Raw genomic sequence first — 27,756 nt, forward strand, 5'->3', positions numbered from 1 at the left:
CACACAGTAACTTATAACTTTGTCCAAGTGGTGGTAAGAATGTTTGTCCTAACCAGCCTTATAAGTCAAACATGTCTGATATGAACATTGACATAAACCCTCTACATACTTGAGTTTCTCCAGTCTGCAGTGTGGATCCTCCAGTCCAGCAGAGAGCAGTCTGACTCCTGAGTCTCCTGGGTGATTGTAGCTCAGGTCCAGCTCTCTCAGGTGTGAGGGGTTTGACCTCAGAGCTGAGACCAGAGAAGCACAGCCTTCCTCTGTGACTAGACAGCCTGACAGCCTGCAAATGCATTCACCAAGTTAGTAGAATCACAAGATTGATGTAATCACTGCAAGCATGGAATATGGGACCAAATACTAAACTTATGACTACTTCAATACACTATAAGTGAATTTGTCCAAATAATTATGACTTCTTAAATGGGAGAACAAGATACATACAATTTGTGGGTGGCAGCTAGTCTAGTGGTTAGAGCAGGTAGTCTAGTGGTTAGAGCGTTGGACTAGTAACCGAAAGGTTGCAGGATAGAATCCCAGAGCTGACAAGGTACAAATATGTCGTTCTGCCCCTGAACACGCAGTTAACCCACTGTTCCTAGGCTCATTGTAAATAAGAATTTGTTCTTAACTGACTTGTTGCCTAGTTTAAAAAAGTTACATTCAAATAAAAAAATACAGATATCTAGAAGGAGACATTCTGTTGCCTAATATATGTAAAAATCTATCTCAAATCCAAAATGCTGGAGCAGAGCACCAAATGTAAAACTGTAAGCTTCACTGTCCAAACACATATTGTGTGGACTATGTGTGTCTGGTAAACACATGTGGATCTGGTGAACAGTTAACACTTGTTGACCAACTACAGTAATACTGACCTCAGAGTCTCCAGTTTACAGTGGGGATTCCCCAGTCCATCAGAGAGCAGCTTCACTCCTGAATCCTTCAGGTCATTGTTACTCAGATCCAGCTCTCTCAGGTGTGAGGGGTTTGACTCCAGAGCTGAGACCAGAGAAGCACAGCCTTCCTCTGTGACTAGACAGCCTGACAGCCTGCAAAGTCAAATAATTTTAAAATCACACTGCTATTCTTTGGTGGTGAAAATAGTGGCAGTATATTTTTTCAACATATGGAACCTTCCATATCTATTCGTAAAGTAATGTATCATCATAAAAAATGACAAATGATCAAAGTATTGCCTGCAGATAGAAACATGTATAGTACAAATATTATAGTAGACTGACCAGACCAGTTTAAAAAGCAGTATCAGTCAGAAGACAGACAGTGAGGAATCAGATTTAGATTGTATTGAGTATACAGTCCACACCATATCTATTTAGACAGTGAGGAATCAGATTTAGATTGTATTGAGTATACAGTCCACACCATATCTATTTAGACAGTGATGTATCAGATTTAGATTGTATTGAGTATACAGTCCACACCATATCTATTTAGACAGTGAGGAATCAGATTTAGATTGTATTGAGTATACAGTCCACACCATATCTATTTAGACAGTGAGGTATCAGATTTAGATTGTATTGAGTATACAGTCCACACCATATCTATTTAGACAGTGAGGAATCAGATTTAGATTGTATTGAGTATACAGTCCACACCATATCTATTTAGACAGTGAGGTATCAGATTTAGATTGTATTGAGTATACAGTCCACACCATATCTATTTAGACAGTGAGGAATCAGATTTAGATTGTATTGAGTATACAGTCCACAACATATCTATTTTGACAGTGAGGTATCAGATTTAGATTGTATTGAGTATACAGTCCACACTATATCTATTTAGACAGTGAGGAATCAGATTTAGATTGTATTGAGTATACAGTCCACACCATATCTATTTAGACAGTGAGGAATCAGATTTAGATTGTATTGAGTATACAGTCCACACCATATCTATTTAGACAGTGAGGTATCAGATTTAGATTGTATTGAGTATACAGTCCACACCATATCTATTTAGACAGTGAGGTATCAGATTTAGATTGTATTGAGTATACAGTCCACATCATATCTATTTAGACAGTGAGGAATCAGATTTAGATTGTATTGAGTATACAGTCCACATCCAATCTATTTTGACAGTGAAGCTAACATTTTAAATGTGGCTCTATTCTCCAACATTTTGGATTTGAGGTCAAATGTTTCATATGAGGTGACAGTTTATAATGTCACCTTTAATTTGAGGATATTTTAAGACATATGTGTTTCACTATTAAAAATGAAAACAATTTATGTTTCCAGTCTCCCCATTTGAAGAAGTCTTAAGTATTCTGAACAATTCACTCATAGTATATTAAAATAGTCAAAAATTTAGTTTTTTGTCGTAAACTCGTTGGTTGCATTTGCAGTTTGTTTTGGTTGTGTTTTGCCCAATAATAAAATGGTGGATGATGAGTGGAGTACTTTTCTGTCTAAGAGAGTAGATAATATAAGTACTATAAGTACCTAGGTGTCTGGCTAGACTCTAAACTCTCCTTCCAGACCCATATCAAACATCTCCAATCGAAAATCAAATCAAGAGTCGGCTTTCTATTCCGCAACAAAGCCTCCTTCACTCACGCCGCCAAACTTACCCTAGTAAAACTGACTATCCTACCGATCCTCGACTTTGGCGACGTCATCTACAAAATTGCTTCCAACACTCTACTCAGCAAACTGGATGCAGTTTATCACAGTGCCATCCGTTTTGTCACTAAAGCACCTTATACCACCCACCACTGCAACTTGTATGCTCTAGTCGGCTGGCCCTCGCTACATATTCGTCGCCAGACCCACTGGCTCCAGGTCATCTACAAGTCCATGCTAGGTAAAGCTCCGCCTTATCTCAGTTCACTGGTTACGATGGCAACACCCATCCGTAGCACGCGCTCCAGCAGGTGTATCTCACTGATCATCCCTAAAGCCAACACCTCATTTGGCCGCCTTTCGTTCCAGTTCTCTGCTGCCTGTGACTGGAACGAATTGCAAAAATCGCTGAAGTTGGAGACTTTTATCTCCCTCACCAACTTCAAACATCTGCTATCCGAGCAGCTAACCGATCGCTGCAGCTGTACATAGTCTATTGGTAAATAGCCCACCCATTTTCACCTACCTCATCCCCATACTGTTTTTATTTATTTATTTTTATTTTTCTGCTCTTTTGCACACCAATCTCTACCTGTACATAACCATCTGATCATTTATCACTCCAGTGTTAATCTGCATAATTGTAATTATTTGCCTACCTTCTCATGCCTTTTGCACACAATGTATATATAGACTCCCCTTTTTTCTACTGTGTTATTGACTTGTTAATTGTTTACTCCATGTGTAACTCTGTGTTGTCTGTTCACACTGCTATGCCTTATCTTGGCCAGGTCGCAGTTGCAAATGAGAACTTGTTCTCAACTAGCCTACCTGGTTAAATAAAGGTGAAATAAAAAAAATAAAAAATAAAAATAACATGTTTCTAAACAATAATACATTTATCCTGATGATGCCATTATTAAGAAAAATCATGAAAGAATCATGAATAATAATGAGTGAGAAAGTTACAGAGGCTACAACAAAGCATACTAACCTCTCACCATTACCAATAACAGAGGCTACAACAAAACATGCTAACCTCTCACCATTACCAATAACAGAGGCTACAACAAAACATGCTAACCTCTCACCATACCAATAACAGAGGCTACAACAAAACATGCTAACCTCTCACCATTACCAATAACAGAGGCTACAACAAAACATGATAACCTCTCACCAATACCAATAACAGAGGCTACAACAAAACATGCTAACCTCTCACCATTACCAATAACAGAGACTACAACAAAACATACTAACTTCTCACCATTACCAATAACAGAGACTACAACAAAACATGGTAACCTCTCACCATTACCAATAACAGAGACTACAACAAAACATGCAAACCTCTCACCATTACCAATAACAGAGACTACAACAAAACATGCTAACCTCTCACCATTACCAATAACAGAGACTACAACAAAACATGCTAACCTCTCACCATTACCAATAACAGAGACTACAACAAAACATGCTAACCTCTCACCATTACCAATAACAGAGACTACAACAAAACATGCTAACCTCTCACCATTACCAATAACAGAATACAACAAAACATACTAACCTCTCACCATTACCAATAACAGAGGGGGTCTGATCTTTGTGCCTCTGTAACTTTCTCATTCATCATTCACAATTCATTCATGATTATTCATCATCATAGTAGCATCCACATGAATGTAGAAGTGTTCAGTAACATCTTCTATTCTTACTGACAATACAAGTGAAGTGACTCCAAAATGACAGGACATTATTCACCATTCAGTTTCTATTAGGAAAACATCTAAAACACAACCAAGACAAACTGAAAATTAATTCAACAAGTTAGTAGAATCACAAGCTTGATGTAATCACTGCAGGCATGGAATATGGGACCAAATACTAAAATTATGACAAATCATTTATCCAAAATATTATGACTTTTTCAAATGGGAGAACTACATAAAGTGTTTTCATTTATAAACAGTAAAATATATATCTATGAAAATACATTTAAATACAAGGTGACATTTTGTACTGTCCCTTAATATGAAACAGTCTATCTCAAATCTAAAATGCTGGAGCAGAGCACCAAATGAAAAACTGTAAGCTTCACTGTCCAAACACATATGGTGTGGACTATGTGTGTCTGGTAAACACATGTGGATCTGGTGAACAGTTATCACTTGTTGACCAACTACAGGAATACTGACCTCAGAGTCTCCAGTTTACAGTGGGGATTCCCCAGTCCAGCAGAGAGCAGCTTCACTCCTGAATCCTTCAGGTCATTGTTACTCAGATCCAGCTCTCTCAGGTGTGAGGGGTTTGACCTCAGAGCTGAGACCAGAGAAGTACAGCCTTCCTCTGTGACTCCACAGCCTGACAGCCTGTAAAGAGTCAAATCATTTTAAAATCACACTGCTATTCTTTGGTGGTGAAAATAGTTGCAGAATATTTTAAAAACATATTGAGATACATCAGTGTCCTGAAACCTGCCATATCTATTAATTAATGGATGTATAATTATTATAAATGATCATAATATTACTTGTAGAGAGAAAAATGTATAGTACAAATATTTGAGTAGACTGACCAGATATGTGGATCTGGTGAACAGTTATCACTTGTTGACCAACTACAGGAATACTGACCTCAGAGTCTCCAGTTTACAGTGGGGATTCCGCAGTCCAGCAGAGAGCAGCTTCACTCCTGAATCCTTCAGGTCATTGTTACTCAGATCCAGATCTCTCAGGTGTGAGGGGTTTGACCTCAGAGCTGAGACCAGAGAAGTACAGCCTTCCTCTGTGACTCCACAGCCTGACAGCCTGCAAAGAGTCAAATCATATTAAAATCACACTGATATTCAACTTGACTTCACAAACACACTGTTAAATTATATACATATTATAACACATATTGTTCTCTAAAGTGAATATTTCTTCCTGATGATTAGTTCTTATATGTCATTTTATTTACTCACAGAACAGCTCTGGAGGCTTTGACCACTGGCAGCAGCCTCAGAAGACCTTCCTCTGATCTGGAGTATTTCTTCAGGTCAAATACATCCAGCTCCTTTTCTGAAGTCAGCAACACAAAGACCAGAGCTGACCACTGTGCAGGTGACAGGTTGGGTTTTGAGAGACTTCCTGAGTTCAGGAAGCTTTGGATCTCCTCCACTAGAGAATGGTCATTCAGTTCATTCAGACAGTGGAACAGATTGATGCACCTCTCTGAAGAGGGATTCTCCCTGATCTTCTCCTTGATGTACTTGACTGTTTTTTCACGGTTCTTTGAGTTGCTTCTTGTCTTTGTCAGTAGACCTCGTAAGTGCTTCTGATTGGACTCCAGTGAGAGGCCCAGAAGGAAGCGGAGGAAAAGGTCCAGGTTTCCCGTCTCACTTTGTAAGGCTTTATCCACAGCACTCTTGTAGAAAGCAACTTTACGCCTTTGTTTGAACCTCAAAGAAAAGTTCCTGGACGTTGATTGAGGATTGGCCATTAGATTCTCATTGTTGTTAATGAATGAGAGGAACACAAATACAGCAGCCAGAAACTCCTGAATGCTCAGATGAACAAAGCAGTACACCTTGTCCTGGTACAGCACACATTCCTCTTTAAAGAGCTGTGTGCACAATCCTGAGTACACTGAGGCTTCATTGACATCAATGCCAGCCTCTTTCAGGTCTTCTTCATAGAAAATCAGATTGCCATTCACAAGCTGTTGAAAAGCCAGTTTTCCCAGTGACAGAATGCTCTCTTTATTCCAGTGTGGAAATGGATCTTCTTTCCCAAGATACTTTTCATTCTTCTGTTTGGTATGAAACACCACAAGGTGTGTGTACATCTCAGTCAGAGTCTTGGGCATCTCTTCTCTCTTGTGTTTCAGCATGTGTTCAAGGACTGTTGCAGAAATCCAACAGAAGACTGGAATGTGGCACATGATGTGGAGGCTCCTTGATGTCTTTATGTGTGAGATGATTCTGCTGGCCAGGTCCTCATCACTGAATCTCTTCCGGAAGTACTCCTCCTTCTGTGGGTCATTGAACCCTCGTACCTCTGTCACCTGGTCAACACACCCTGAAGGGATCTTATTGGCTGCTGCAGGTCGGGTAGTTATCCAGAGGAGAGCAGAGGGAAGCAGATTTCCCTTGATGAGATTTGTCAGCAGAACATCCACTGAGGTTGACTCTGTGACGTCACAACAGATCTTGTTCTTCTGGAAGTCTAGGGGCAGTCGGCACTCATCCAGACCATCAAAGATGAATAGAACTTTGTACTTGTTGTAGATGGAGATTCTTGATTCTTTGGTTTCCATTGAGAAGTGATTAAGAAGTTCAATGAAAGTGTGTTTGTCCCCTTTCATCAAATTCAGCTCCCGGAAAGGGAATGAAAATACAAATTGGACATCCTGATTTGCTTTTCCTTCAGCCCAGTCCAGAATGAACTTCTGCACAGAGACTGTTTTTCCAATGCCAGCGACTCCCTTTGTCAGCACAGTTCTGATAGGTTTGTCTTGTCCAGTTAAGGGTTTGAAGATGTCATTACATTTGATTGCAGTCTCTGGTCTTGCTTGTTTCCTGGTTGTTGTCTCAATCTGTCTCAGCTCATGTTCATTATTAACCTCTCCTGTTCCACCCTCTGTGATGTAGAGCTCTGTGTAGATCTTATTGAGAATTGTTGGGTTTCCTTGTTGAGCGATCCCCTCAAATACACATTGAAACTTCTTCTTTAGATTAGATTTGAGTTCACGTTGGCAAATCACAGCAAGCTCATCTGAATGAAGAAATAACACAGAGGATATTAATATTATGTCTGTTTTAATGTCTACAGTATTTTAGGACTGTTATAAAGTTTTACACTATAATAATTGATTATCTTAAATGACTGTATAAATGTGTAAATGTTTTCATAATGCATTACAGACTGGTGTGACTGATTATATTATTGGTATTATTGATGGTATAATTTATGTTGTCTCTCTCTCTAAATGAATCACCAAAACACAATATCATTGAGTTACACAGCTACTTTAGCTGTACTTTAGCTACAACCTTTAAATGTTATTAAACATCATTCAACATGAGACAGATAGATCTTACATTTCTCCAGTGTGTCAGCAAGCTCCTTCTGGTTCATTTTCCTCAGGACGTGCAGTGTGATCTTCAGAGCCCCCTCTCTGGCACTGCTCTCCTGCTTCTCATCTTCAGCATCCACCACTTCCTTATCCTGCTTCTGACTCTCAAAGCCTTCTGGGAGATCTGGATTAAGAATACTCTTGAACATCTTCAGCTCATTTTTCACAAATGTCATGATTTTCTCTTCAAGCAACTGAAATAAATCAAGTAAATAAGTTAAGCAAGAGATGAAATGCTTTCTCATAACACACTAATGATTGACAGATCAACTTTGCTTGAGGCAAACAAAAACAAATGTACATAACAGGACCACATACACTGAATATGGAGGCCAGGTCTGTTTGATGACTCTGGGAAGACTGGCCACTGAGGATCTCTGACTCCGACCTCTCCTGTTCGTTTCTGTGGACGAAACATTGGATTACTTCTTGTCGTGGAAATTGCAAGATTATGTGATAATGTTTGTATTGCATTATAATGGTTGTTTTATTCGACATAATTGAGTGTTCTGTTGACTATTGTGTTCTACTGAGGATGGCCTCAATGAGATAACACTGACAGAGGAGATTTCAGATTAAATTAAACAATTAAGATTTATTTTTCTCTGGGTGATAAAACCTAAAGAGCATTCTAGAGAACTAGAATGAGGTAATGGTTCTGTTATGAACCAGGAACGGGATTAGAACCTCGTCTTAGGGACCAAACTGAACAATAATTTATAGCTTTCTGGCTACGGGATACTCCTTTCCATTTATAAAGTCTCACTTTGTGTTCTTGTGGTTTGTTATGTCGACTACGGGGGTGTATCTTTGCTACTAAAGATCTCAGTAGCCATTGTGTTGTCACTTTCAATGGTTCATTAGAAACGGTGCATCGTTGAAAGTCATTGCTCTTATTATTAAAGATGTAGTTTAAGTATAACTCTGACTCGTGTGTGATGTTTATCTCTGCTCATTTGGTAATGCAGAAATTAACCACCACAATCTCCTCATCCAGGGAGTACACACACACACACACGCACGCAAACACACACGCACACACACACACACACACACACACACACACACACACACACACACACACACACACACACGCGTTGTGTTTGCATAATATTGTTTTATGACTATGAAAATTGAAAAAAAATAGCATTATGAAAATGACTAGAGACAGTGTTGTTTAACTCACTGACCATGACCCATGCGTTCTTCTTACCTTTGTTCAGTAGAAAAGTCTCCCTCTCTAAAGGATAGAGGAGGTTCCATAGACCAGTCACTCTTCATGGACACACAGCTGGGTACAGGGGAGGCTGGTCTCTCCTGCTTGATTGGTCTTCAACACAACAGAGACAAACATTACATCTCTCATCTACTCAGAGCTCAGATGATTGGTCTTCAACACAACAGAGACAAACATTACATATCTCATCTACTCTGAGCTCAGATGGGGAAACATGATTCCAAAAAGCCATACATATATTTTCAGAAATGTTCGTAACTTAAGCTTTTGTTGTTTAAAGAAATTATGAAAGAGATGTATTTTACACAGTAATAATATATATCTGCCTCACTCTCAGAGAAATCAGTAGAACTGCTAGGTTTTACACAGTAATAATATATATCTGCCTCACTCTCAGAGTAATCAGTAGTACTGCTAGGTTTTACACAGTAATAATATATATCTGCCTCACTCTCAGAGAAATCAGTAGTACTGCTAGGTTTTACACAGTAATAATATATATCTGCCTCACTCTCAGAGAAATCAGTAGTACTGCTAGGTTTTACACAGTAATAATATATATCTGCCTCACTCTCAGAGAAATCAGTAGTACTGCTAGGTTTTACACAGTAATAATATATATCTGCCTCACTCTCAGAGAAATCAGTAGTACTGCTAGGTTTTACACAGTAATAATATATATCTGTCTCACTCTCAGAGAAATCAGTAGTACTGCTAGGTTTTACACAGTAATAATATATATATATATATATATATATATATATATATATATATATATATCTGCCTCACTCTCAGAGAAATCAGTAGTACTGCTAGGTTTTACACAGTAATAATATATATCTGCCTCACTCTCAGAGAAATCAGTAGTACTGCTAGGTTTTACACAGTAATACTATATATCTGACTCACTCTCAGAGAAATCAGTAGTACTGCTAGGTTTTACACAGTAATAATATATATCTGTCTCATTCTCAGAGAAATCAGTAGTACTGCTAGGTTTTACACAGTAATAATATATATATATATATATATATATATATATATATATATATATCTGCCTCACTCTCAGAGAAATCAGTAGTACTGCTAGGTTTTACACAGTAATAATATATATATATATATATATATATATATATATATATATATATATATATATATATATCTGCCTCACTCTCAGAGAAATCAGTAGTACTGCTAGGTTTTACACAGTAATAATATATATCTGCCTCACTCTCAGTGAAATCAGTAGTACTGCTAGGTTTTACACAGTAATAATATATATCAGCCTCACTCTCAGTGAAATCAGTAGTACTGATAGGTTTTACACAGTAATAATATATATCTGCCTCACTCTCAGAGAAATCAGTAGTACTGCTAGGTTTTACACAGTAATAATATATATCTGACTCACTCTCAGAGAAATCAGTAGTACTGCTAGATTTTACACAGTAATAATATATATCTGTCTCACTCTGAGATAAATCAGTAGTACTGCTAGGCTTTACACAGTAATAATATAGATCTGCCTCACTCTCAGAGAAATCAGTAGTACTGCTATGTTTTACACAGTAATAATATATATCTGCCTCACTCTCAGTGTAATCAGTAGTACTGCTAGGTTTTACACAGTTTTACACAGTAATAATATATATCTGCCTCACTCTCAGAGAAATCAGTAGAACTGCTAGGTTTTACACAGTAATAATATATATCTGCCTCACTCTCAGAGAAATCAGTAGTACTGCTAGGTTTTACACAGTAAAAATATTTTTCTGCCTCACTCTCAGAGAAATCAGTAGTACTGCTAGGTTTTACACAGTAATACTATATATCTGCCTCACTCTCAGAGAAATCAGTAGTACTGCTAGGTTTTACACAGTAATAATATATATCTGCCTCACTCTCAGAGAAATCAGTAGTACTGCTAGGTTTTATACAGTAATAATATATATGACTGACTCTCAAAGAAATCAGTAGTACTGCTAGGTTTTATACATTAATAATATATATCTGCCTCACTCTCAGTGAAATCAGTAGTACTGCTAGGTTTTACACAGTAATAATATATATCTGCCTCACTCTCAGAGAAATCAGTAGTACTGCTAGGTTTTATACAGTAATAATATATATGACTGACTCTCAGAGAAATCAGTAGTACTGCTAGGTTTTATACATTAATAATATATATCTGCCTCACTCTCAGTGAAATCAGTAGTACTGCTAGGTTTTACACAGTAATAATATATATCTGCCTCACTCTCAGAGAAATCAGTAGTACTGCTAGGTTTTACACAGTAATAATATATTTCTGCCTCACTCTCAGAGAAATCAGTAGTACTGCTAGGTTTTACACAGTAATAATATATATCTGTCTCACTCTCAGAGAAATCAGTAGTACTGCTAGGTTTTACACAGTAATAATATATATCTGTCTCATTCTCAGAGAAATCAGTAGTACTGCTAGGATTTACACAGTAATAATATATTTCTGCCTCACTCTCAGAGAAATCAGTAGTACTGCAAGGTTTTACACAGTAATACTATATATCTGCCTCACTCTCAGAGAAATCAGTAGTACTGCTAGGTTTTACACAGTAATAATATATATATATATATATATATATATATATATATCTGCCTCACTCTCAGAGAAATCAGTAGTACTGCTAGGTTTTACACAGTAATAATATATATCTGCCTCACTCTCAGTGAAATCAGTAGTACTGCTAGGTTTTACACAGTAATAATATATATCAGCCTCACTCTCAGTGAAATCAGTAGTACTGATAGGTTTTACACAGTAATAATATATATCTGCCTCACTCTCAGAGAAATCAGTAGTACTGCTAGGTTTTACACAGTAATAATATATATCTGCCTCACTCTCAGAGAAATCAGTAGTACTGCTAGATTTTACACAGTAATAATATATATCTGTCTCACTCTGAGAGAAATCAGTAGTACTGCTAGGCTTTACACAGTAATAATATAGATCTGCCTCACTCTCAGAGAAATCAGTAGTACTGCTATGTTTTACACAGTAATAATATATATCTGCCTCACTCTCAGTGTAATCAGTAGTACTGCTAGGTTTTACACAGTTTTACACAGTAATAATATATATCTGCCTCACTCTCAGAGAAATCAGTAGAACTGCTAGGTTTTACACAGTAATAATATATATCTGCCTCACTCTCAGAGAAATCAGTAGTACTGCTAGGTTTTATACAGTAATAATATATATCTACCCCACTCTCAGAGAAATCAGTAGTACTGCCAGGTTTTATACAGTAATAATATATATCTGACTCACTCTCAGAGAAATCAGTAGTACTGCTAGGTTTTACACAGTAAAAATATTTTTCTGCCTCACTCTCAGTGAAATCAGTAGTACTGCTAGGTTTTACACAGTAATACTATATATCTGCCTCACTCTCAGAGAAATCAGTAGTACTGCTAGGTTTTACACAGTAATAATATATATCTGCCTCACTCTCAGAGAAATCAGTAGTACTGCTAGGTTTTATACAGTAATAATATATATGACTGACTCTCAGAGAAATCAGTAGTACTGCTAGGTTTTATACATTAATAATATATATCTGCCTCACTCTCAGTGAAATCAGTAGTACTGCTAGGTTTTACACAGTAATAATATATATCTGCCTCACTCTCAGTGAAATCAGTAGTACTGCTAGGTTTTACACAGTAATAATATATATCTGCCTCACTCTCAGAGCAATCAGTAGTACTGCTAGGTTTTACACAGTAATAATATATTTCTGCCTCACTCTCAGAGAAATCAGTAGTACTGCTAGGTTTTACACAGTAATAATATATATCTGTCTCACTCTCAGAGAAATCAGTAGTACTGCTAGGTTTTACACAGTAATAATATATTTCTGCCTCACTCTCAGAGAAATCAGTAGTAATGCTAGGTTTTACACAGTAATAATATATATCTGCCTCACTGCTCAATATAACTAATAGGAGCTGGCAGGGTGAAAAAGGACCTAAAATAAGGCCTGTTTTGTGCAATTACTTCATAACTAGGGGAATAAGGTATTGTTATGAAACTGGGCTCCATGGCGGATGCCAAAAAATGGAATGTGTCCAGCCAACCCGAAAAAAAATATGTAAAAGTCCTTGATTACAGAGAGGTTAAACACTCAAGTTACCGTCCATCTAGTGAAGAGAGGAGAACCGGACATAGGTAGCCAGCATCCGTCAACGAGAGAGGGAGAAGCCCTCCACAGGATTTAACAGGTGGAAGAAACAACCGGGGAGCTCCATCGGTCCACAAGAAATGCAGACAGCCGGTGATGAAGTAGTGGTAGCTAGGATAACTAGGATGCTGCTGGTAGAGTAGCTAGCTAGCTTACCGAGCTGTACCGACTAGCTAGGATAACTAGGATGTTGCTGGTAGAGTAGCTAGCTAGCTTACCGAGCTGTACCGACTAGCTAGGATAACTAGGATGCTGCTGGTAGAGTAGCTAGCTAGATTACCGAGCTGTACCGACTAGCTAGGATAACTAGGATGCTGCTGGTAGAGTAGCTAGCTAGCTTACCGAGCTGTACCGACTAGCTAGGATAACTAGGATGCTGCTGGTAGAGTAGCTAGCTAGCTTACCGAGCTGTACCGACTGGCTAGGATAACTAGGATGTTGCTGGTAGAGTAGCTAGCTAGCTTACCGAGCTGTACCGACTGGCTAGCAGTCGGCAATGTGCTTTTGGCAATGATTTATGTATAATAATTAAGTGATACCATGTATGTCTGCATAATATTTTGTCTTCATTTTGGCAGGTTAACTCATACTTTATTCTGAAGATGAACTCAGGTTTTCACCCAGCGGCTAAGGAGTTGGAGCTTTGGCAGGAGTTGGACCTGTTGTTACATCTGCTCTGCCACGCCTTCTACTTCTCATCCTGGACCTCCCTAAACCTTCCACCACTCCCCCAGTGCTCTCTCTCTCTCTCTCTCTCTCTATCTCTCTCGCTCTCTCTCTCTCTCTCTCTCTCTCTCTCTCTCCCTCTCTCTCTGTGTGATTGTGTGAGTGGAGACAGGTGTTCTGGAGTCAGAGCAGATCCCCACCAGCTGCAACCTGTTCCATAATCAAGAACACTACAAACGCTCAGCCCTGCCACTTCCATGCTGCCAGATCATAGCCTCTACTCAGTCAGTTTCCATTTCTAGCTGTTTGTTCCTGCATTTTTCACAATACATTTTCTCTCAGCTACAGTCTCGTCTGCTCTGACTCTGGTACCTGTCTCCAGTCCCTCACCTCCTCAGTCCTGCTTGCCTCCCCTGGATCCCCCACTCTACTGCTTCATTGGATTCCACTCCAGACCTGCTTACCCAGTTCCTAATCTCCTTTCCCCCAGCCTCAGTCTCAGTCCACAATCCCTACTACCCACCCGAGATTCCTGCACCCCATCTTCTCTCCTGCTTTTCAAATACATTGGTTACCTATCATTGTCTTCTCATCTGAGTCTTCACGTGCTCCGCCCGGCGTAACACCTCTGGCCAAATGCTAGCTGGTTCGAATCCTGGGCCGGGCGCTTGGAAAAACCAGTCGAAATTGATCTGACCACTGGAGGGATGCTTGGTTCACATCCTCAAAGCATTAACCTTCCGTTGATCAGAACTCTCGAGGTTCTTCTTCACTGATCCCAAAAATATATATAATGTTTTAGTGGTTCCATATATTAAGGAAGTGATAGAAGCCTTTTTGGTTCTAGAAGGAACCTTCTGTTCTATGAGTGTATAATAATAAACACGTTGTTTTGATTATTTAATTATCTACATCATGTTATTTCAAGTTCTCCCTTTGGAGCACAACGTCACATTGTTAAAAAATAATCCTAAATTGGGCATGGATATAAATTGGGCAATTGAAGGCATGTAGGGCGTAATATGTTTTAGATGAAAATGAACATTGTATGCAACGTTGTAGGCAACATTAAGGTAATATTGCTCAAATTCTGCTTGTAACAATGATCAGAATTTATTTAAAAAAATATGCATTCCATTTAAGAGTAAGCAACGTGGGTCAGTCAACGTGGTCGTGTCATGTGAAAATTCTATCAAATATCTTACATATCAACGAGTACAGTCAGGGTGCTGCAGAACCAGTACCTCCACAGACCCCGGATTGAGAACCCCTGCAGTACCTCCACAGACCCCGGATTGAGAACCCCTGCAGTACCTCCACAGACCCTGGATTGAGAACCCCTGCAGTACCTCCACAGACCCCGGATTGAGAACCTCTGCAGTACCTCCACAGACCCTGGATTGAGAACCCCAGCAGTACCTCCACAGACCCCGGATTGAGAACCCCTGCAGTACCTCCACAGACCCCGGATTGAGAACCCCTGCAGTACCTCCACAGACCCCGGATTGAGAACCCCTGCAGTACCTCCACAGACCCCGGATTGAGAACCCCTGCAGTACCTCCACAGACTCCGGATTGAGAACCCCTGCAGTACCTCCACAGACCCCGGATTGAGAACCCCAGCAGTACCTCCACAGACCCTGGATTGAGAACCCCTGCAGTACCTCCACAGACCCCGGATTGAGAACCCCTGCAGTGCCTCCACAGACCCGGGATTGAGAACCCCTGCAGTACCTCCACAGACCCCAGATTGAGAACCCCAGCAGTACCTCCACAGACCCCGGATTGAGAACCCCAGCAGTACCTCCACAGACCCCGGATTGAGAACCTCTGCAGTACCTCCACAGACCCCGGATTGAGAACCCCTGCAGTACCTCCACAGACCCCGGATTGAGAACCCCTGCAGTACCTCCACAGACCCCGGATTGAGAACCCCTGCAGTACCTCCACAGACCCCAGATTGAGAACCCCCGATTTAGCAGATGCTCTTATCCAGAACGCATTACAGTAAGTGCATTCATCTTAAGATAGCTAGGTGAGACAACTACATATCACAGTCAAATAAACAGGATAAGAACATTCCCTTCAGCTAAACAATGGATATATAGCGTTTTGCAATAAAACAAATACATTATACTCATCTAAAATCTATCAATTAAAAATCTGAGAACAGCAATATTGAAGGTACCCATAAACAACCTTCTCTGATTAAAAAACAAACGTGAATTATTTTGGAAATAGACTCTTAATAATAATTCAACAATTGTCATCTCACCTTTTAGCTTTGGTGTCATGTTCCCCAGAGAGTCTCATTTTAGAGGCAGGGCCCCCCTCCTCTCTCTCCCCAGAGAGACTCATTTTAGAGACAGGAACCCCCTCCTCTCTCTCCCCAGAGAGACTCATTTTAGAGGCAGGAACCCCCTCCTCTCTCTCTCCAGAGAGACTCATTTTAGAGCACTGGCCCCCTAAACAGAGAAACAACATGTCGGTTGTGGTTAACACAGTAATTCTTGAATGTCAATTGTTATAATTAATTGTTATATTAATATTATATTATATTATATTATATTGTTAATTGTCAATTGTCAATTGTTATATTAATTATCTATAATAAAACATTTATTAAAAGACATATCTAAACAGTCAGGTGATTTAATGCATCACGTGAACATGTAGTTGTGAAATGTGATCTCCATGGTAACTGTCAATAATAATAATAATAATAAGTCACTGTTTGTTAAGGTAGTTCTAGACAGTACAACAACAATAATATTAATAATAACAATAATAATAATAAGTCACTGTTTGTTAAGGTAGTTATAGACAGTACAGCAACAATAATAATAATAATAATAAGTCACTGTTTGTTAAGGTAGTTATAGACAGTACAGCAACAACAATAACAATAATAATAATAATAATAAGTCACTGTTTGTTAAGGTAGTCATAGACAGTACAGCAACAACAATAACAATAATAATAATAATAATAAGTCACTGTTTGTTAAGGTAGTTATAGACAGTACAGCAACAACAATAATAATAATAATAATAATAATAAGTCACTGTTTGTTAAGGTAGTTATAGACAGTACAGCAACAACAATAATAATAATAATAATAATAAGTCACTGTTTGTTAAGGTAGTTATAGACAGTACAGCAACAACAATAACAATAATAATAATAATAATAAGTCACTGTTTGTTAAGGTAGTTATAGACAGTACAGCAACACAAGGCCATGTCTCACACTTATTTTTATTCATTAAAAGTAGGCTATTTATTGTCTTTCAATCTGTTATTTTCTAAATATATCTGAGAATGTAGACAGAAGGGCTAAAATGGACATGATTGATCTGAGGGGGAAATTATTGATCCATTCAGAAAGTTTATGTGCAACAAGTAAGAGATTTTACATTATGTAAAGTAGACTAGGTTATAATGTATAATAGTGGGTTGTTAGTGATATGTAGATAGTATATTATGTAAAGTAGACTAGGTTATAATGTATAGTAGTGGGTTGTTAGTGATATGTTGTATTATGTAAAGTAGACTAGGTTATAATGTATAGTAGTGGGTTGTTAGTGATATGTAGATGTTATATTATGTAAAGTAGACTAGGTTATAATGTATAGTAGTGGGCTGTTAGTGATATGTAGATGTTATATTATGTAAAGTAGACTAGGTTATAATGTATAGTAGTGGGTTGTTAGTGATATGTAGATGTTAAATTATGTAAAGTAGAATAGGTTATAATGTATAGTAGTGGGTTGTTAGTGATATGTTATATTATGTAAAATAGGCTAGGTTATAATGTATAGTAGTGGGTTGTTAGTGATATGTTATATTATGTAAAGTAGACTAGGTTATAATGTATAATTGTGGTTTGTTAGTTATATGTAGATGTTATATTATGTAAAGTAGACTAGGTTATAATGTATAGTAGCGGGTTGTTAGTGATATGCAGGTCGAGGTCTATTCCTCAGTTATAGCCTATATATCATAGATGACCAGTCTAAACCTGTTCAGGTCAGTTCACATAATGTTATAGTCCTTCCAGGAGCAGGACAGAGAATGTACTGTATATAACCTACATATCATAGATGACCAGTCTAAACCTGTTCAGGTCAGTTCACATAATGTTATAGTCCTTCCAGGAGCAGGACAGAGAATGTACTGTATATAACCTACATATCATAGATGACCAGTCTAAACCTGTTCAGATCAGTTCACATAATGTTATAGTCCTTCCAGGAGCAGGACAGAGAATGTACTGTATATAACCTACATATCATAGATGACCAGCCTAAACCTGTTCAGATCAGGTCAAAGAGAACATCAGGTTTGTCAACATGACAAATGACAACAGTGATCATAACTCCAACCTACTCTGACAGCCTTATAATAGTTTGTAGGTAGACCTACGAGGTATATATATATCCTGATATAGCCATATACATTAGAGAGAGGTATATATATATCCTGATATAGCCATATACATTAGAGAGAGGTATATATATCCTGATAGAGCCGTAGAGAGAGGTATATATATCCTGATAGAGCCGTAGAGAGAGGTATATATATCCTGATAGAGTCATATACATTAGAGAGAGGTATATATATCCTGATAGAGTCATATACATTAGAGAGGTATATATATCCTGATAGAGTCATATACATTAGAGAGAGGTATATATATCCTGATAGAGCCATAGACATTAGAGAGAGGTATATATATCCTGATAGAGTCATATACATTAGAGAGGTATATATATCCTGATAGAGTCATATACATTAGAGAGGTATATATATCCTGATAGGGTCATATACATTAGAGAGAGGTATATATATCCTGATAGAGCCATATACATTAGAGAGAGGTATATACAGTGCCTTGCGAAAGTATTCGGCCCCCTTGAACTTTGCGACCTTTTGCCACATTTCAGGCTTCAAACATAAAGATATAAAACTGTATTTTTTTGTGAAGAATCAACAACAAGTGGGACACAATCATGAAGTGGAACGACATTTATTGGATATTTCAAACTTTTTTAACAAATCAAAAACTGAAAAATTGGGCGTGAAAAATTATTCAGCCCCCTTAAGTTAATACTTTGTAGCGCCACCTTTTGTTGCGATTACAGCTGTAAGTCGCTTGGGGTATGTCTCTATCAGTTTTGAACATTGAGAGACTGAATTTTTTTCCCATTCCTCCTTGCAAAACAGCTCGAGCTCAGTGAGGTTGGATGGAGAGCACTTGTGAACAGCAGTTTTCAGTTCTTTCCACAGATTCTCGATTGGATTCAGGTCTGGACTTTGACTTGGCCATTCTAACACCTGGATATGTTTATTTTTGAACCATTCCATTGTAGATTTTGCTCAAGGGGGCCGAATACTTTCGCAAGGCACTGTATATCCTGATAGAGCCATATACATTAGAGAGAGGTATATATATCCTGATAGAGCCATATACATTAGAGAGAGGAATATATATCCTGATATATACTGTATAGTGCTACAGATGTTGGATCTTAATCTTGATACTACCCATCCCGGATCCGGGAGCGTAATCATCGACTGACACTAATTAGCATAACGCAACGGACATAAATCTTCCTAGAAAATATTCCTATTCATGAAAATCACAAGTGAAATATATTGGAACACAGCTTAGCCTTTTGTTAATCACCCTGTCATCTCAGATTTTCAAAATATGCTTTACAGCCAAAGCAAGACAAGCATTTGTGTAAGTTTATCGATAGCCTAGCATAGCATTATGTCCAGGTAGCAGCAGGTAACTTGGTCACGAAAATCAGAAAAGCAATCAAATTAAATTGTTTACCTTTGATGAGCTTCGGATGTTTTCACTCACGAGACTCCCAGTTAGATAGACAATGTTCCTTTTTTCCAAAAATATTATTTTTGTAGGCCAAATAGCTCCGTTTATTCTTCACGTTTGGCTGAGAAATCGACTGGAAATTGCAGGCACCACAACTCCGAAAAATATTCAAAATTAGCTCCATAATATCGACAGAAACATGGCATACGTTGTTTATAATCAATCCTCAAGGTGTTTTTCACATATCTATTCGATAATATATCCACTGGGACAATTCGTTTTTCAGCAGGACCAATTGGAATAATGGCTACCTCTGTATTTTACACGAGAGTCACTCTGAGAGCCATCAGGTGACCACTTGCGCAATGTAGCCGCCTACGGGTATTCTTCAACATAAATGAGTAATTGGGGAATACGGAGAAATAGTAATCTGGTTGATAGCACATTCACAGCTCAATAGGGAACGCAGCGCTTTCAAAATATGGGTCACTTCCGGAATGGATTTTTCTCAGGCTTTCACATGCAATTTTTTATTTTACCTTTATTTAACCAGGTAAGTCAGTTAAAACCTGTTAAGGATATGGCAGACATACGCCCCCTTTGGAGAGATTGGGTACCCCTAGTAAACTGGAAAAAAAATCTGTCAAAAATTGCTAATATATGCAAATAAAAATAATAAAATAAAAAATAATAAAAAAATATTAAAATAATATATTAAAAAAATATTATTGGATAGAAAACACTAAAGATTCTAAAACCGTTGGAATTATGTCTGTAAGTATAGCAGAACTCACAGGGCAGGCATTCTTCCAAACTAGTTTTTGTGGCCATGAAAGTTGGAGCAACTTTGACGTCATGGCCCCCACCCTTCCCAAAGAGCTATGATTCTGGGGACACTTTCTATCTCTTCCGCTAGATGTCCTCTTTCATTAGAGCTTCAAATCGTTCAAATCCCGAGAATTGACCCTATGGGAGTGAAATTAGTGCGTGCCACGAGAGAATAGGCTGTGCGTATGGGCGCGAATTGGTCCCAGCCATTCCTTTGTTTCCAGCACTCAAGAGAAGGGCAGACGATGGCCGATTGAATTGAAGTTTGTTTTGCATGTCTAAAACATCATAAAGCTTGCTTCTGCACTTAGTTTGACCTGTTTAGTCGACATATAATGTGTAATTTTGAAGTTTTGATGCGCAACTTATCCGGACCAGAGGACGTTTTGGGTGCATTTCAGCTGATGTTATTAGCAGTAGCTAATACAAAGACGCAAGACTTGAAACCAAACGATGTATTGGGTAAGTATGAAGCCTTCCAGAACATTCTGAACGAAGACCATCGAAGGTAAGGGAATATTTATGCTTAAATCTGTGTTTCTGTTGACTCCAACATTACGTGGAAATGTAGCTTGGAACTGAGCGCTGTCTCAGCATATGGAATAGTGTGCGATTTCTGTAACGTTAAAAATAAATCTAACACAGCGGTTGCATAAAGAAGCAGTGTATCTTTCTAACTATATGTAGAACATGTATATTTAGTCAAAGTTTATGATGTCTATTTACGTTATCTTGCCGCGCTACATAGATTTCCTGCGGGCATTTTTGAGTAATTTCTGAAGGTGAACTCACTGTAAATGGTCATTTATGGATATAAATGGCATATTATTGAAAAAAAAAAATATGTACTGTGTAATATGTCATATTACTGTCATCTGATGAAGATTTTCAAAAGGTTAGTGAGCGATTTATTTTTTAATCCTGCGTTTGTTGATTGCATGTTTTGGCTATTGAAATGAGCTGTGTCTGGTGGTGGTTTTACATATATATGTGCTATGTTTTCGCCGTAAAACATTTTAGAAATCTGACTTGCTGGCTAGATGAACAAGGTGTTTATCTTTCATTTGAGCTATTGGACTTGTTAATGTGTGGAGGTTAAATATTTTTAAGAATATTTTTACGTTCCATGCGCCACCGTTTCAGCTGAACGTGGGAGGGTTGATCCCCAATTGGGAACCAGTATCGTAGACAGGTTAAGAACAAATTCTTATTTTCAATGACGGCCTAGGAACAGTTGGTTAGTTAACTGCCTGTTCAGGGGCAGAACAACAGATTTGTACCTTGTCAGCTCGGGGATTTGAACTTGCAACCTTCCGGTTACAATGCTCTAACCACAAGGCTACCCTGCCGCCCCAAATGTCAGTTCTGTTATACTCACAGACAGTGTTTTTACAGTTTTGGAAACTTTAGAGTGTTTTCTATCCCAAGCTGTTGCATATTCTAGCATCTTGTCCTGTCAAAATATCCCGTTAACTTTGGGAGCGTTATTTTTCCAAAAATGAAAATAGTGCCCCCTAGATTTAATTAATTTGATTTAATTTGATTTAGATTTAATTAATTTGAGCCAGTTTGCTACAGAAGGAAAATAATCCTCCAGAAACAGGATATTTGAATTATTATGTGGATTATAATTAATGAACCATTTTAAAATGGAAAAGTGGAATTTATCATCTTCAGAAACCTTTTTTAAAGCTTTATTTAAATACACTCAAATACAGTACACATTTTAGTTTTCCTGTGACAGGTTGATCAAATTCAGATCTTACATCTGTACAGAGATGATGTCTTTATATAAATAAGGCAGTTATTAGCAATACAGTTAAACTGTCAGATGCTGTGATTAGATGTTATAGACCCCATATGAACAGTTTCTTTCCCCATGTTGTGGCCCTCACCAACTGGCCACCTGGTCCATAGAGACTAAAGGACCATGCTGTGGCCCTCACCAACTAGCCACCTGGTCCATAGAGACTAAAGGACTATGCTGTGGCCCTCACCAACTGGCCATCTGGCCCATAGAGACTAAAGGACTATGCTGTGGCCCTCACCAACTGGCCACCTGGCCCATAGAGACTAAAGGACTATGCTGTGGCCCTCACCAACTGGCCACCTGGTCATTAGAGACTAAAGGACTATGCTGTGACCCCTCACCAACTGGCCACCTGGCCCATAGAGACTAAATGACTATGCTGTGGCCCTCACCAATTGACCACCTGGTCCATAGAGACTAAAGGACTATGCTGTGGCCCTCACCAACTGGCCATCTGGCCCATAGAGACTAAAGGACTATGCTGTGGCCCTCACCAACTGGCCATCTGGCCCATAGAGACTAAATGACTATGCTGTGGCCCTCACCAACTGGCCATCTGGCCCATAGAGACTAAAGGACTATGCTGTGGCCGTCACCAACTGGCCACCTGGTCCATAGAGACTAAAGGACTATGCTGTGGCCCATAGAGACTAAAGGACTATGGTGTGGCCGCCACCAACTGGCCACCTGGCCCATAGAGACTAAAGGACTATGCTGTGGCCCTCACCAACTGGCCACCTGGTCATTAGAGACTAAAGGACTATGCTGTGACCCCTCACCAACTGGCCACCTGGCCCATAGAGACTAAAGGACTATGCTGTGGCCCTCACCAACTGACCACCTGGTCCATAGAGACTAAAGGACTATGCTATGGCCCTCACCAACTGACCATCTGGCCCATAGAGACTAAAGGACTATGCTGTGGCCCTCACCAACTGGCCATCTGGCCCATAGAGACTAAATGACTATGCTGTGGCCCTCACCAACTGGCCATCTGGCCCATAGAGACTAAAGGACTATGCTGTGGCCGTCACCAACTGGCCACCTGGCCCATAGAGACTAAAGGACTATTGTGTGGCCGCCACCAACTGGCCACCTGGCCCATAGAGACTAAAGGACTATGCTGTGGCCCTCACCAACTGGCCATCTGGCCCATAGAGACTAAAGGACTACGCTTTGGCTCTCACCAACTTGCCACCAGGTCCATAGAGACTAAAGGACTATACACTCTACGCTGCACACCACATCAAGCTTTCCTTACAAAAAAGGTATCAACCCCTACAATAATGTCCATTAATTATAATTCACATAAAAATGCACATTTCCTGTTGCTGCAGGAATATTTTCAAATTGAAAATGTACTTGGTGAATAAAGGTGATTGTGATTCTACAAAGGTTGAGTCTCTAGATTCCCTTGCAGCTCTGGAGAAATAATGAAATGGTTGTCAGGGTTCAAATGGAATATTTATGATAAAAACATCCTAAAGATTGATTCTATACTTCGTTTGGTATGTTTCTAGGACCAGTAATCTAACTTTTTGGAATTTTCCTTCTACCTTTCCGCTGGACTTGGATTTGGATTTGTTTACCAAACGTCCTAACAAAAGGACATAAATGATGAACTTTATCGAACAAATCAAACATTTATGGTGGAACTGGGATTCCTGGGAGTGCATTCTGATGAAGATCATCAAAGGTAAGTGAATATTTATAATGCTATTTCTGACTAACGGTGACTACACAACATAGGGGATATTTATTTGGCTGTTTTGGTCTCTGTACTCAGATTATTGCATGGTATGCTTTTTCCGTAAAGTTGTTTTGAAATCTGCCACAGCGGTTGCATTAAGGAGAAGTTTATCTAAAGTTCCATGTATAATAGTTGTATCTATTATCAATGTTTATTATCAGTATTTCTGTAAATTGATGTGGCTCTCTGCAAAATCACTGCATGTTTTGGAATTACTTAACACAACACACCAATGTAAAATAAGATTTTTGGATATAAATATGCACTTTATCGAACAAAACATACATGTATTGTGTAACATGAAGTCCTATGAGTGTCATCTGATGAAGATCATCAAAGGTTAGTGATCAATTTTATCTCTAACTGTGCTTTTTGTGACTCCTCTCTTTGGCTGAAAAAATGGCTGTGTTTTTCTGTGACTTGGTGGTGACCTAACATAATAATTTGTGGAGCTTTCGCTGTAAAGCCTTTTTGAAATCAGACACTGGATGTACTAACGAGAATTGTATCTTTAAAATGGTGCCTAACACTTGTATGTTTGAGAAAATAGATTTATGAGATTTCTGTTGTTTGAATTTGGCGTCCTGATATTTAGCAGAACTCCGTTCCCAGACAGACTGCATAGTTAGATAATACAAAATACCCCCCTACGTTCAGGTTTCAGCATCAGGCATAAACAGCCGAGCCGTCGGCTACTACATGGGCTGTATTCATTAATTTACTCCACAGCCTACAGTTTTAAAATGTTGCATAAACAGGCGCTGTACAACATTACCTAATTGGTTTCTGTTGCCAAATGTTTTGCTATAGTGGACACTAATGAATACACAAAACCTGTTTTTAGGAAGTGTATGTTGCTTGGCTTTCCACAATAATTGTCTCTTTCACACAACATACCTTCCTGAGTGAAAAGCATTTAACAGTCGATTAGAAAGAGAAAATGTTTGTTTGCTTATTGTGTTTAGAGAAGAGAAGCCTATAGACCTATGATACAGTAGGAGATCACCCTGGTCTATAGACCTATGATACAGTAGGAGATCACCCTGGTCTATAGACCTATGATACAGTAGGAGATCACCCTGGTCTATAGGCCTATGATACAGTAGGAGATCACCCTGGTCTATAGACCTATGATACAGTAGGAGATCACCCTGGTATATAGACCTATGATACAGTACACTCTTAGAATAAAGGGTTCCAAACAGGTCCTCCAGCTGTCCACATAGGAGATTATTTTGGGATCCAGGTAGAACCCTTCTTGCTTCCATGTAGAACACTCTGTGGAAAGGGTTCTTGATGGAACCCAAAAGGGTTCTACCTAGTACCAAAAAGGGTTCTACAAATGGTTCTCCTATGGAGACAGCCAATAAACCCTTTCAGATGCTAGATAGTGTAGGAGTGATCAGACAGATGGGACCAGAACGAGTTCAACCCATGCATCTAATACATATAAATATATATAATATCAAACGTTTAAGGACCATTGCAACACTGTCCACCATAAATATCATCAACTATATGAATACACATAACAATACCATCAACTATATGAATACACATAACAATATCATTAACTATATGAATACACATAACAATATCATCAACTATATGAATACACATAACAATATCATCAACTATATGAATACACATAACAATATCATCAACTATATGAATACACATAACAATATCATCAACTATATGAATACACATAACAATATCATCAACTATATTAATACACATAACAATATCATCAACTATGTTAATACACATAACAATATCATCAACTATATGAATACACATAACAATATCATCAACTATATTAATACACATAACAATATCATCAACTATATAACAATATCATCAACTATATGAATATACATAACAATATCATCAACTATATGAATACACATAACAATATCATCAACTATATGAATACACATAACAATATCATCAACTATATGAATACACATAACAATATCATCAACTATGTTAATACACATAACAATATCATCAACTATATGAATACACATAACAATATCATCAACTATATGAATACACATAACAATCGTCGTCTTACCTTTTATCTCTCAATAGAAACACAGTCTGAATGATCATTCGGTCATCTGAAGTTCCTTTTGTTTGCTCTGCTCATTTACATATCAGGTTCTACCTGTTCTCTCTCCCTCTCTCTTTACAGCTCTTACAATGTGCCTTGGAATACATTCTACAACTGTCTGGAACTCTATTTGGAGGGATGTGACATCATTATTCCACAAGAAATTCGGGTAGCAGCTCCTCTTTCCTCTAGGATTTGAAGACATTGGTGGCTTAGCCCATAGCCAGTAGGGGGGTGCAGGATGGGATTTTAACAGCTAAACCCATGAATACAACACCAGTGTATTACCAAAAACCACTCCAGAACTTCAAACATAAACCCTGACCTTGCCATTGAGCCATTCTGTCTCTTTCCATCATATACAATTCTTCTGTTGCTGTCTCTATGTTTTGTCTGTTGTCTCTCTCCATCATATTCTTCTGTTGCTGTCTCTATGTCTTGTCTGGTGTCTCTTTCCATCGTATTCTTCTGTTGCTGTCTCTATGTCTTGTCTGGTGTCTCTTTCCATCATATTCTCCTGTTGCTGTCTCTATGTCTTGTCTGGTGTCTCTTTCCATCATATTCTTCTGTTGCTGTCTCTATGTCTTGTCTGGTGTCTCTTTCCATCATATTCTCCTGTTGCTGTCTCTATGTCTTGTCTGGTGTCTCTTTCCATCGTATTCTTCTGTTGCTGTCTCTATGTCTTGTCTGGTGTCTCTTTCCATCATATTCTTCTGTTGCTGTCTCTATGTCTTGTCTGGTGTCTCTTTCCATCATATTCTCCTGTTGCTGTCTCTATGTCTTGTCTGGTGTCTCTTTCCATCATATTCTTCTGTTGCTGTGTCTGTGTCTTGTCTGGTGTCTCTCTCCATCATATTCTTCTGTTGCTGTCTCTATGTCTGTATCTAGTCTGCTAAATGAACAAGCCTACAGTCTATAGCACAGCCAGATAACATACAGTATCTAGTCTGCTAAATGAACAAGCCTACAGTCTATAGCATGGAGCACAGCCAGATAACATACAGTATCTAGTCTGCTAAATGAACAAGCCTACAGTCTATAGCACAGCCAGATAACATACAATATCTAGTCTACTAAATGAACAAGCCTACAGTCTATGGCATGGAGCATACCCAGATAACATACAGTATCTAGTCTGCTAAATGAACAAGCCTACAGTCTATAGCATACCCAGATAACATACATTATCTAGTCTGCTAAATGAACAAGCCTACAGTCTATAGCATAGCCAGATAACATACAGTATCTAGTCTGCTAAATGAACAAGGCTACAGTATATAGCCTCATAACATACAGTATCTAGTCTGCTAAATGAACAAGTCTACAGTCTATAGCATAGCCAGATAACATACAGTATCTAGTCTACTAAATGAACAAGGCTACAGTCTATAGCATACCAGATCACGCACAGTATCTAGTCTGCTAAATGAACTAGCCTACAGTCTATAGCATACCCAGATAACATACAGTATCTAGTCTACTAAATGAACAAGGCTACAGTCTATGGCATACCCAGATAACATACAGTATCTAGTCTGCTAAATGAACAAGTCTACAGTCTATAGCA

At 38.5% G+C, this 27,756-nt stretch overlaps 1 protein-coding gene across 1 annotated transcript in view; it reads right to left on the bottom strand.

Moving 5' to 3' along the window:
- Positions 1–266: 266 nt before the first annotated feature.
- The window catches only part of LOC110518098 (NLR family CARD domain-containing protein 3-like), a 188,342-nt gene continuing 160,852 nt past the window's right edge, over positions 267–27,756 (bottom strand). The window contains exons 7-9 of the mRNA XM_036939571.1: positions 5,566–7,357; positions 1,009–1,052; positions 267–283 (exon numbers count right to left, since the gene is read on the bottom strand). Of these exons, the coding sequence (XP_036795466.1) occupies positions 267–283; positions 1,009–1,052; positions 5,566–7,357 (1,853 nt within the window). The remainder of the gene's footprint in view (positions 284–1,008; positions 1,053–5,565; positions 7,358–27,756) is intronic.

The sequence above is a fragment of the Oncorhynchus mykiss genome, chromosome 12 (genome assembly GCF_013265735.2).
Source record: "Oncorhynchus mykiss isolate Arlee chromosome 12, USDA_OmykA_1.1, whole genome shotgun sequence".
NCBI lineage: Eukaryota > Metazoa > Chordata > Actinopteri > Salmoniformes > Salmonidae > Oncorhynchus > Oncorhynchus mykiss.